Raw genomic sequence first — 12,582 nt, 5'->3', positions numbered from 1 at the left:
AATTAATAGAATCATATCAACAATTTGTGCATCAAGTAAACACTTAGCATGCTACAGGTAAATGTTATCATTTAATTTGGCTAAGAATAATTATTGCACTGTCAGTGAATGACTTCTAATAGATGTTCTATATTTACCAGAGGAACACAGTAACGCCTTCATGATCTCAAACTGACAAAAAAAAAGAGGATGGACAGATGAGACAGAGTTGTTTTTGGTTTCACCACTATTTACCTTCTATTTTTCCTGCCATTCAAAGTATTCTTAAAAGATTGTCTGTTAGTCTGCAGCTCATGTGACCAAACCAGCTGAGGAGATGAAAAGCTAAAGCCTTCAACAGTTAAAACTTGAGATGACTTAAAACTTAAGTTAAATTTTTAAGTTTTAACATTTTAACTTACTGTTAAAATGTTAACATTGGTTAACTAGAGGTAATATTAGCTAATGTTACCTCTAACTAACTAGAGGTTTTGCACGAGTTGCACTTGTTAGGTAACCCCAAGATCACTGGGTCTTCTTAAAAGATAGAGTGACGTTTCTTAAAAATGTAGCCAGTGTTTTCAGCAAAATTGAGCTGACTGTCCAGGAATGATCCAAGGTATTTAAAACTTGCCATAGTTTCAACAGGTTGGCCAACAAGTGAAACTGGAACCACTTTCAGGTATTGTTTATGTCATTTAATTAGCTCTACTTCCTTAAGAAAATTAAAAGGCATGGTTTTTGTGAGGGACTTTATCTTTTGCAGTTCTAGTTATGCGAGAATTAATAATAAATAATAAAGACTTTGGTATTCTGATTTAGTAATGTATTTATATTAGTTGTGCTACCACCACCACGCCACTAGAGGCAGTAGCAGGCCCGAAAAGATGCGAAAAAGGAGCAGATTTAGAAGTACACAGAAATCAACGGAAATTGTTAAAAACTGTGAGCTGCGCTGAAGTAAATGAGAGAGAGAAGTACAAATACATGCTGAGAGAAACTCCTTCCAAAAGATAAAGCTATATCACAGATATAAAAAGAAAATTAAAACGGGAGACCGCGGATAATATAAGAAATAGCGCCCCCTTCACTTCTGTAGTGCAATGGTCCCATTTCCAAATAAGGTATGAGACTGATAGCGGTCCGTCCCGCCCCTTCCTGTTTGCTGCAGTGAGGTGGACTTGGCAGACCTGCTGATGAACTGATGCTTTCATCTCCCAGAGAGGAACCCTGACTGACCTTTGACCCAGAACAACATCACTCTGGGAGGCTTGACCTCTGACCTCTGGATGGATGGATGGACGGTTCTTCCTCTCTCAGGTCAGATACTGACCGCTCGTGTCTCTCCAGTGAACCCCGTCCTGGCGGCCACCTTGTGACTGAAACGTCCCGATGATAAATTCTACAGATGAAACTTCAGACTCTAAGGAAGCAGAGCGAGGATCATCTTCATCCTCCTCCTCTTCATCAGCGCTGAGCTGAGTCTGCCGGTGTGCTGGCTGCTGGTTCGATGGAGGAAACAGGAAGTTGGTCGGCAGAACTCGGCACACGCCCAGTCTGCACGTCTTTCGGGGGAAATCTTCTTCTTCTGTGGTTTTCTGTGTTCTGACAGAAAACTGTGGTTGACGATGAAAAGCCACAGACTTCCTGAAAACGGTTGAGAGGAACGCATCGTCTCTTCTTCAGCAGTTCACATCGACTGAAGGTTCAGCCAGTCACCACCCAGCCTCAGGGGTCAGAGGTCATCCTGATGGAAGCTGAACCTGGGATCATTTAAACAGATGGTCCTCCAGGGCCACTGTCCGTCTGCGTCGCCTCAGCAGTTCAACAGCTGCAAGAAGCAGCTGATTGGACCAGGTGTGCAGACAGGAAGTCCCACAGAGAGCACCTCCTGCTGGAGGGCCGCTGAACTGCAGCATGAGACTGTTTTAGTTCAAAGACTCAGAAAGCGAAGATCAGTCAACCTGTAAGTTAACAAACAAACCAGAGTTATGGCGATGAACGATAATATTGTTTTCTCTTGAGATCATTTTCAAGTAACATAATGATGGCATAAAGCTGCAAGAGCTCCCTCTCAAAAATCTTTTGTTTTTTTCAAACAAATATTAACAGTGGAACTGAAAGACATTTTCAAAATTAACAAAATAACCTAAACTACAAATAAAATCAACTATACAATCTCTGTTAATAAAATGATCCTTTAAAAAAGTGAGAGCATAGCTCCACCCTCTGGCAAATTTAGGAAATGACGACCAAAAGTGGGCGGAGTCAAGATGCCCTTGGGGGCGTGGCCAAGTTGGACCATTGGAACCAATATGAATATTCAGGTGCAGTAGCAACTTTTCAACCCACAGAGGGCAGCACTGAGACGGTTTCAGGTAAAAAAATAATGCAGAACCAACAATTTAACATGAAACAAAGATGGCACCTTAAGGACCAGTTTATACTCGTAATACTTATATCTGATCATTTGACGGCGTCAGTTTGACCTCATCAGTCTCTCCTGCAGCTTCTGTCTGGTTTAGTTCTGGACTCCAGACCTGCTGATCTGCTGGAACTCAGCTGAACTCAGTTTCCAGTCAGAAACCTGAAGGTCATGCTGCTGCCACCACCGTGCTTCTCTCTGGGTCCACTCCCACTGAGCTCCTGCTCAGAGGCTCCTGAGGTTCCACAGGTTTGATTGGTTCAGGTTGACCTTTGAACTTTGCTGTTCTTCCCTCTGTTCTCAGCATTCATCAACAAACCGAAACTTGAGTTTAGGTGAGGCTGACCTTGTTTTGGTTCTCAAGGCGGAGGGTGCGTGCATGTGCCAGGGTGTGCACGTGTCCATGCGTGTGTGCGCGCGTGCTCGCGGGGCAGAGCGCTCCTGTTTGCCCTGCAGCGGGCTGTTCAGTCTTGAAGCCGCCTGGCAGCCTTATCAACGCCGCGGCGCACTTCCTGGTTCTCCCCGCCGGAGAGTCTTCACATTCTCACCGAGGGAGGGACCGAGCCGCCCCGCCGCGTGGAAGCGCCGCGACCCGCACAGTCCACGCAGGACCCGGACCTGCTGCACACACTCGGCCCGGGAAAGTTTCTGGGAACCGGTTCGCGTTTTTGTTTTCATGCAGAACCCGGCAGCGGGTCCGAGGAGCGGCTGCAGCTGCTGAGTCCTGAACCTCTGGTCCCAGTGCACCCGGGTCCGGACGGGTCCGGCGAGCCAGGCAGGCCGGCACAGGGAGCCCCATCTGCGGCTCCACCTGCAGGATCTCCCCGCTGCTGGAGGCGCCTGAAGCGGCTGCAGGATGTCAGACTCTGCCTCCAGCTTCCTCCACATCGGAGACATCGTGTCTCTGTACGCGGAGGGGTCGGTGAACGGCTTCATCAGCACCCTGGGGTGAGTCCCAATCATTATGGTAATAATAATAAAAAATCACTTCACTGAAACACAAACTTTGTTTAATTAAATAAACATTTTACAAACATAATTTCATAAAAGTGTCAAACTCATTTAAATTTTTAAAAATGTAGGTTTAAAATAAGAAAATAAAAAGTCTAAGTGTTTTATTTATGGACTAGAATAAAATAAAACTAAAAGTTGAGTTAAAAAGCTGTTTAAAGATGATTATTGATGAGCTATCAGGTTATTAATGGTTTGAGCATCAGAATTAGGATTTTATCATGAAAATCAGAGGATTTAAGAGAGTTTGACGGATTAAAGTTGACATTTTTAATGGTTTCATCTGAATCCACTGACTGGATCAAAGGAGTCGTTGAGTTTTCTCCAGAACATTTTATTTTCTGGTTTTATTCGCTGGATGTTTTTAGGTTTTGATCAGGTTTTTGTCCAGAATCTCAAAGCGACAGACTTGGAATGTTTTGGGAATTTTCTGCTTCCATCTGTAGTTTGAGTTATTTTGCGTCGAGGTTTTGAGACGTTTCCAGAAGAAATGTTGTGTCCAGTATCTGTGATCAGGTTTCTATAAACACATAAAGTGATTTTATCTGCCCATCAGTCCGGTCATGGAGCATCAAGAGGGAAACTGCATGATGGAGGAAAAGCATCATATAGTTTCTGATTTTTCCATTTTGAAGGTTTTTATCTCTAAACATCCTAACATTCTGTGTAAACGAGTCTGTGGGCTTCAAATTTAAAGTGTTTCCATTGATTCTCAGCTGGATATAGGTCTGGACTTTGACTAGGCCATTCTAACACATGAGTCTGCTTTGACTGGAACCATCCAATAATGTCTCTGGCTGGTTGTCCTGCTGGAAGCTGACCTTTGACCCAGGCTCAGCTATTCTGCAGGTTTTCTCCATCATGATGCTGCCACCACCATGTTTCTTACTGGTTCAGTTTCTGTTGGGGGATTTTATCCTTCAGCTCTTCACAAAGACCAAACGACTGACTGAAGCTCAGCTGCAGTTACACTCAGGTCAAAGTTCAGACAGGCAGAAATCACAGCAGGTGTCATAAATATTTTCATGCAGTTTTCGTTTTGTGTGTACTGTGACGTCTGGCCAGGCCTGCAGGTCAGATCCTGTCTGCTCCGGTTTAAAGGCTCTTCCTGCGCTTTTGTGAGATTCAGACAGAAAACGTCAGAAAGTGAAGAAATGAAGCAAAACTAATTTATTATGATGAGTTAATTTGCTCAATGTAATGAAAAAATGAATGTCCCTCAGAACAAACCAGAGATGTCACGTTTTATTTTAAATTTTATTGGTTACAATATTGATCATGTATAGATGATCATGAGGTCGAGCAGAGGATCTAAAACATGAAGCTGATCTGGGTCCAGTCGTGTCCAGCTGGTTTCCACGGTAACATTTGTTTTTGGACGGAGGCAGCAGAACCGGACCTCTGCCTGAGCCGTCGGGTCAGAACCGGTTCTTCTTACGGACCATCAGGAGCAAATAAAACTCTTCACTGCAAACCAGCAGAACTGGAACAGAAACACACTCAGGTTCTGCTGGACCGGGTTGCAGCCCGTCCAGGTCCAGACCCGGTTCGGGTTTGTCAGAGGAAGTTCTGTGTGGATCTTTGACGGGTCAGGTCCAATTAGGGTTGAAACCTTTGTTGCAGGTCTGTGTGTGTGTGTGTGTGTGTGTGTGCGCGTGTGCGTGTATGTGTGTGTGTCCATCCTGGTGATTTCCAGACGACGGTTCTGGTTCTGACTCGGTCTGAACTTCAGAACGTCTCTTGCTGATTCTCGTTGCCTCCCAACTGAAGGTCAGCAGGCCTAACGATAACGTTGTGTGGTTACCATAGCAACAAAGATTAGTGAAAAGTCATCATAATCTCTTCAGCCAAAATTAGCTTTGGACATAAAACATCTCGGTGTTCAGAACGGGACCAACACGTCGGGCAGAACCAGTTTGATTGATCTGAACAGTTCACTGGATGGAAGTAAATGAACAGTTCACTGGACATGAACAGTTCACTGGATGGAAGTAAATGAACAGTTCACTGGACGGAATGGATCTTTGTTAGTTTTTATCTGAATTCAGCCATTCAGGACTGAACTAAGCTGATTTTTAGGGCTAAATGACCTCTGACCCATGTTGGGTTTTATTAAAATCAGTTGTTAAAGCGATACAAACACACAGTATGTAGTGGAAGCTAATGCTAATGTGCTAATTTCAATTTAAATAATTTCTGCCCTGGAAAGGCTATTAGGCTCAAGTGCATATTTAATTTTGACATCATTAATGTTCCATAACCACCTTAGATATTGTATCTATATTCATAATTGTTCTCTGGTTTCTGTGTTTTGTTTTGTTCCACCATGTTTCTTCTTTTGAATGGAGTTACTGGGGGAGGAAACAGAACAAGCGTCACCTACTTCAAAATAAGAGCATGAATATAAACACTTAATTACTTCAAGAATTCTTAACAGTTAAAACTTCAACATAAAAGTCAAATTTTATTCAACTGAAAATTATCACTTTATTATAATTTATCTGAAAAAAATTAATGTAGAGGAAGCTGTATGCTAAATGTTTGCAAAGTTAGCCAAGGTGCTAAGTAGAAAAACACATTAGCATTGGCGTGTTAGCATCAGCTCCACTGCTTTAATTAGGCCATGTTGAGTTTCCCCGCGGCGCTGTGGGCAGAACGTCAGCGGTTCGGTTCAGATCTTTGTTTTTCCTGTTTGAGTCTCAGTGGAATGACTTCCTCGTGTCTCCGGCTCGTCTTCAGCCGACTGCAGCCGTGTAAATATTCCTGCTCCTCCTCCACCCATCAAGTCAAACACAGATAAACGTCCAGAGATCCGGCTTTTTCTGCCCCAAAGTGTTTCCTGTTTATCAGGTAAATGGGTTTCAGAGCGGGACGCTTGAATCGGGTCGACGGAGGGAAGATGGACCGGCTGCTTTCCATACAGTCAAATCCTGCTGATCGGCTCAGAGCTGCAGGACGCAGCAGATGACCCGCCGTCGTTTCTGGTTCTGTTCGTTTGACCATCTCAACCGTTCACAAATCCTGTTCATATTTAATATGATTCATTAATCATGAGCTGAACCCTCCCGACCTCACCAGGGACAAGGGTGTACAGAAAATGGATGGATGGATGAATTATGAGCTGATTTCTCCACTACATTTGATCTGGAGCAGGGAAAACTGGATGTGAAACCAGAACCGTGTGGACCAGCCTTAAACAAATTAGGGATGGCTCAAGTTCCACATCTGTGGCTGATCCAGAGTGAAATTTCTGAAGAGCTGCAGGTTTTAGGGACCTTTGTGGTGAAGTTCAGGAAAACATGCAGGTTCTGATTCTGTGAGATCCGTTCCTCTGCAGATGCTGATCTGCTCATGTGTGACGGAGTTGGTTTAGTTTCTGGATCCTGGTGGTTATTTCTGCTGCGGCCAGAATGAAAAACCATTTCTGAGCGTCTGGTTGGAGACGCTTTAGGACTGAGTCAACACACCTGAGGGAGAGTGAATGGAGCAATCAGCCGGCGACACACACCTACAAAACACCCAGAGACAGACAAAGGAGCTGATTGGCTGCTCTTCAAGTAAAACAGTCTGAAAGGAAGGAGCTTTGAACTTGGAAAGAAAAACAAAGGAAGACGTGGAGGGAGAGTAATGACGCATAAAAGCTACAGCCGCCACGTTTTAAAGGAGAGCAGAACGAAGAGACAAAACAGAAAACAGGTCTGCAGTTTTCAGGAATGAGGCCTGAAGTGTGAAGGTATTCAGTGGTGCTAATGGAGGTCAGCGCTCAGGAAGCGGCCTCACAGCCTGGCACAAATTTACATCATAATTTGCAGACTCCTGATTTGTTTACAGGTTGTGGCTTTTTATTAGAGCCTGGGAGTAAAAATGCTGCCGGTGTCAGAGGAAACTCTGCAGGTCATGTAAATACGGGACTCTGCTGCATGTTTAGAAACGAGGAAAATCCAACCTCAGATGGCGTCACTGACACGGGAAACATGTCAACAAAACTAAACCCAAACACAGAAGTGGAGCTTGGCGTTCACATTCAAACTGAACCAGAGTTCACTTCAACCGAACCCGGACTGAGGTTTGGAGGACCAGAGGTCAGAGGTCAATTAGCGTTCACACCTGACCAACCAGACTGGACTTTCTAGCAAATGGACTAAAGTGGACTAAACATTGCTGGCAAGACAGCAGCAATGTCCTCAGACAAGCAACTCCTGCTGAAATACACGTTAGCAGTTCCTTAATGCAACATGCTAGCAGCTCTGGGTTAATGCGTATGGCCTGGTAGCATGGCTGTTAGCTAACAGCCTGGTAGCATGGCTGTTAGCTAACGGCCTGGTAGCATGGCTGTTAGCTAACGGCCTGGTAGCATGGCTGTTAGCTAACGGCCCCTTAGCGCGGCGGCTGCTCCTGAAGCAGAAATGCTCCTCAGACTGATGAAGTCATGTGTGTCCAGCTGTAAAGAGCAGCTCTGTTTTGTCCTAAACAGCAGGGTTGATAGTTGATGAGCACACACACACACACACAGACACAGACATGCTCCAACTGCTTCAGTAAAACCAGCAGCTCCTTAAATAGAAATAAACTCTGAAACATGAAAATGAAAAAGGTTGAACTCTTTATTTGGTCCTGAACCTGAAGAACTGACCAGAACCCGAACAAAACCCAACATGGCTCCAGAACCTCAGGCGACTGACAGCATTTCTAACCGCAGGCGGGATTATTGAGTTGTGTGTCATCATTATTGGAGATAATAGAAACTGTCAGGAGGAAAACAGCCTCATTACCATCATTATATCAGTTGTTATGATGTTTGTGACTGAATGTCTGGTTGTGATTCTCCATGATGAATATATGTTGATGAAACGTGACTGAGCTTAGCGTGTGCTGCCTGGTTCAGCTGCGTTCCTGTTGTAATGCTGTGTAACTGGTGCAGCTCGTCTGATAACCAGGAAGTTTTATTTTTAGAACACTTCTTGTCTTCCGTCAACACATTTAACACCAAAAACATTGAGATGAGCCTTTAAATCATCTTTATTATTATTATTTTTATCTTAATTTCTATAAATATTAATAAATATTAAGATACATTTTTAAACATGTCTGTTTCGTCTTTATTTTTAACCCAAAAAAAGGCAAAAGTTCAACTTTCTCTCAAGCAGTTTTGTGTTTAATTCAGTTTCATTTGATATTCTGTCGGTAGATGAGGCTTTGTCCTCTTTATGAAGCTCAGCAGCTCAATTCAACCAAGCGACTCGCATCAGGAACCGAAATGCATCTCCAGAAAGCAAACACTGATCAGGTTGGGTCTGCATGCACCTTTATTACAGAGTAATAAACAGTAATAAACAGTAACTGCTGTCGGATGTGAAGCGTTTTTCGTCGTGACCAACATGTGGAGCTGAGTTAAAACCGCGTTAGAAACCGTGTGAAAGCGCGTCTATAAATAGAGGCGCTTCCTGTGCGCAGACGGCCGTCCTGCAGCTCAGCTTTCATTTCAGCCGCTTTACGAGTCGCATCCGGTTCTCCTGCCCACCATCAGCCTCCTGCAGCCGGCACGCCGTCATCTCGCTGCCGATTGGCTGGAAATGAACGGGACGGCGGCCATTTTTAATATCTGTCTGTTATTGAAATTTAATTCAGATGTTTTGTTGCTGAAATGTTTTTATTTAACACTTCGAAGTCCAGCCAATAGATTGGGATGTCTTGGTTATGTTCAGAGGTTTAATATGAAGATCTGAGGATGAATGTTCGTTTTGTTCTGAGGTTCAGACTAGAATCAGTTCATGATTCATTAACAAGAATAACATGATAACCTCCAAGTTTATCATCAGAAACAATGTTTAAAAACAGTGACCCATGTTTCACCTATAGTTAGAACTTTTAACCATCAAACTTTATTTATTTGGATCTACAGATATTTCTGTTTCCAGAATCTTTTATTTATTTTTAATCTGACAGAGACTCAGAGGAGGGAGCTGAAGATGAGGGTGATGGTAAGGAGGCCTTCCATCCGTTACCAGACAGAAAACAACCTGAATAAAGTTATTTAGAGTTGGTTGTAGTTTTTCTGTTTACATTAAATCCGATCAAATGTTCCCAGTTTCAGCTCAGTTAGTGTTGACCAGAAAGTTACTGGGATAACAGGAGAGAAAAGAGTTTATATCTTGAAATCCAGTATTTTTTGGCACATTCCTCAGAACTAAACTAGTTTGAATTTTTAGTTTTTCTCAGATCATAAACTGAATTTATTCCTAATTCTAGATTAAATTGACAAACTTTTTTTTGCTCAGTTGTTGCGCCTCTCTTTGGTTTTCTGAAGCGTTAGTGAGGCCGTCTGCAGGTTATCAGGTGTTTCTGCTTGTGTCTCTGCAGGTTGGTGGACGATCGCTGCGTCGTGGAACCGGCTGCTGGAGATCTGGAGAACCCGCCCAAAAAGTTCAGAGGTAACGCTTCCTGTCTCCACCCAGAGATACAACCAGGAATATCAAGCTTTTACCATGAAAGGTTCAGGTCGCCAGTTACCATGACAACGGCCAGTTAGCTGATTTTTTTACATTTTTTAAATTAGAGGAAAAAATATTCCTCACAACTTTAATTTCAAATTGATTATTTCTATAAGTTCATTTGTAAAGGTAATAAGCAGGAAGTGGCAGGGCATTCTGGGTAAATACAACCAAAGCTAACATGCTAGCCTAGCGCTAGCAGCAGAAATGGCTCCTGGTCTTTAGCCTAAAGAGAAATCCTCCAACCGCTAAAATCCTCCATCTTGTTTCCATCTGGTGAAGAAGGAAGTTGCTCTCAGTGTCTTCAGAGGTTTTTGTGTCGTTTCTTTCAGTGGTTCTTGGTGCAGCGCCCCCACAGGCCAGGAGGGGAACAGGTTGGTTTGACTCAGAACAGCTGGAGGTGGAGCAGATGTTCTAGTTCCAGTGGAACCGGGTTGACCGGACCATCGGGAGGAAAACAGCCTAAACCTCAAATTAAAAACGGTTGAAACGTGTTTGGGCCTCCGGCCGTCTCCATGTGCGGAGGACGGGTCGTCGGTTCGATTCCCAGCCTCACACCGTTTCCTGCACGTCTTCCTCTCTCCAAAACAAATAATTTCATCAGTTTCACCTTCTGCTTCCATCGTTGTTGTTTCACACTGTAAAACATTTGGTAAAGGTTAAGTTATGAATCACACATTGTCAGAGACAGGAAGCATTAAAGGCAGCAGGAAAACCGTCTTTTTGTTCCCAGGTTGGGTCTGAATGAGAGGAAAGCAGCAGGAACATTACAAATAAATCCAAGCTAATGTGGTTTAGATTTCAAAGAATCAGATTAAATTATCAATATGTATAATTAGTTATTAAAAAAGTGAAAAGTTAAATTTTTCCTCTTCAGGATGAAATGTGTCGTTTCTGAGATTTTAATTAAACTGAGTCTTTTCTTCTGCTTGGTTCACTTCATTCAGCTGGAATATAAAACATGTTTTATGTACAAACGGTGACATAACGAATGGGTCAGAACCAGTCTGAGAACTGGTACCAGACTGTTCCTGGGTCAGAACCAGAGGAAGCCATTAAAGCTGCATGAGGAACAGAAATAACGCCTTTAGAGCGAGTCCAGCTCCGATCCGCAGGGAGCCGCAGCAACACCAGGCTGACCGCTGCCAGGGACCGGCCCGGCTGGTTCCGAGGGGCCGGTCCATCTGGTCGGCTCTGCCGGGACCCGGGGGGGCCGGTCCAGTTTAGAAGTGGATCACAGACAGAGACTGACAGCTGAAACTTTATATTCAGAGTTTCTGACTGTCAGTCTGACTAAACTTTCCTGTTTGAGATCAAAACGTTCCGACCCAGTTCCACCGGTTCTGTCAGGAGGAACGTGGAAAAACCCAGAAAAATGTCAGCTAATGCAAATGTTAGCACAGTCCGGATTCTAAAGAAGCTCCAGGAATGATCAGAGAAACTCTGGAAAGATGAACAGATAGAAAAACAATCTGATGGTTGAAAAACAGATTAAAAACTATAAATATATTTTGGTTTGGAGTTTCTGTGTCTGTTTATTCAGGAGTTTAGCAACAAAAATGATTTTTGAACTGAAAGTAGAGAATCTGATTTAAAAAATTAATCAAGTCCTACCACAAAGAAATAATAAAATAGGGATTTGAAATTCATTTCTTGTGTTATCTATAATAGATAAATGTATTTTAATGATTTATTTTGTAATGAAATCTGGTTTTAGATGCATTTTTAATGTCTTGTAGATGATGTGAAAAACAAACAGAGCTGTGTGGCTGGGCCGTGTGAAACGGATTCGAACCCGTTTGGACCAAAGCAACGACTCGGAACATTAAACACACACACACACACACACACACACAGAGAGAGAAATATCTGCTGTTTGACAAACACACACAGTGGAAGCAGGAAACACCCAGGATCCTGCAGGAGAGTCAATATTGACAGGGTTCCTTTCACTCCTCTGGTCCAGATGTCACAACAGCTCCAGATCTCGGTTCAGAGTCGCACTCTGGACTGAGACGGGTTCTGGAAGCAAGACGGGTCCAGAAGACAGGAGGAGGAGGTCAGGGAGCGGCTGGATGGCCGGGTTGCAGCGCAGGGAAATGAAAACAAAGCATCTGCTGGCGAGTTACCAGCTGAGCCTTCAGGCTCTGATCACATTTCTGTGAAAACCTTCAGAGATGCATGTCGGGTCCTGTCAGCACTCCTAGAGCACCGATTCCCAGAACACAACACGACCTGAATGCAACACGACCTGAATGCAACACGACCTGAATGCAACACGACCTGAACGCAGTGCGACCTGAACACGATGCAATCTGAACGCGATGCATCCTGAACACGATGCAATCTGAACGGAACACGACCTGAAAGCAACACGACCTGAACGCAACACGACCTGAACGCAGTGCGACCTGAACGCAGTGCGACCTGAACACGATGCAACCTGAACGCAACACGACCTGAACGCAATGCGACCTGAACGGAGCATGACCTGAACACGATGCAACCTGAACGCAGCTCGACCTGAACGCAGCACGACCTGAACGGAACACGACCTGAACGCAACACGACCTGAACGCAGCACGACCTGAACGCAACACGACCTGAACGCAGCACGACCTGAACGCAACACGACCTGAACGCAACACGACCTGAACACGATGCAACCTGAACAAG

General features: G+C 44.0%; 1 protein-coding gene and 1 long non-coding RNA gene across 2 annotated transcripts in view; one reads left to right on the top strand and one right to left on the bottom strand.

Annotated features, from left to right (window-relative positions):
- Positions 1-2,719: 2,719 nt before the first annotated feature.
- itpr3 (inositol 1,4,5-trisphosphate receptor, type 3) overlaps positions 2,720-12,582 on the top strand; it is a 75,821-nt gene continuing 65,958 nt past the window's right edge. The window contains exons 1-2 of the mRNA XM_015045729.1: positions 2,720-3,352; positions 9,776-9,846. Of these exons, the coding sequence (XP_014901215.1) occupies positions 3,261-3,352; positions 9,776-9,846 (163 nt within the window). The 5' untranslated portion in view covers positions 2,720-3,260. The remainder of the gene's footprint in view (positions 3,353-9,775; positions 9,847-12,582) is intronic.
- LOC106955509 (uncharacterized) overlaps positions 12,425-12,582 on the bottom strand; it is a 4,113-nt gene continuing 3,955 nt past the window's right edge. The window contains exon 3 of the long non-coding RNA XR_001426595.1: positions 12,425-12,557. This is a non-coding gene — a long non-coding RNA (uncharacterized LOC106955509). The remainder of the gene's footprint in view (positions 12,558-12,582) is intronic.

Source organism: Poecilia latipinna, unplaced genomic scaffold, assembly GCF_001443285.1.
Source record: "Poecilia latipinna isolate Pla-1442-1.1 unplaced genomic scaffold, P_latipinna-1.0 Scaffold741, whole genome shotgun sequence".
Taxonomy (NCBI): domain Eukaryota; kingdom Metazoa; phylum Chordata; class Actinopteri; order Cyprinodontiformes; family Poeciliidae; genus Poecilia; species Poecilia latipinna.
This window is presented reverse-complemented; position numbering and strand designations above follow the sequence as displayed.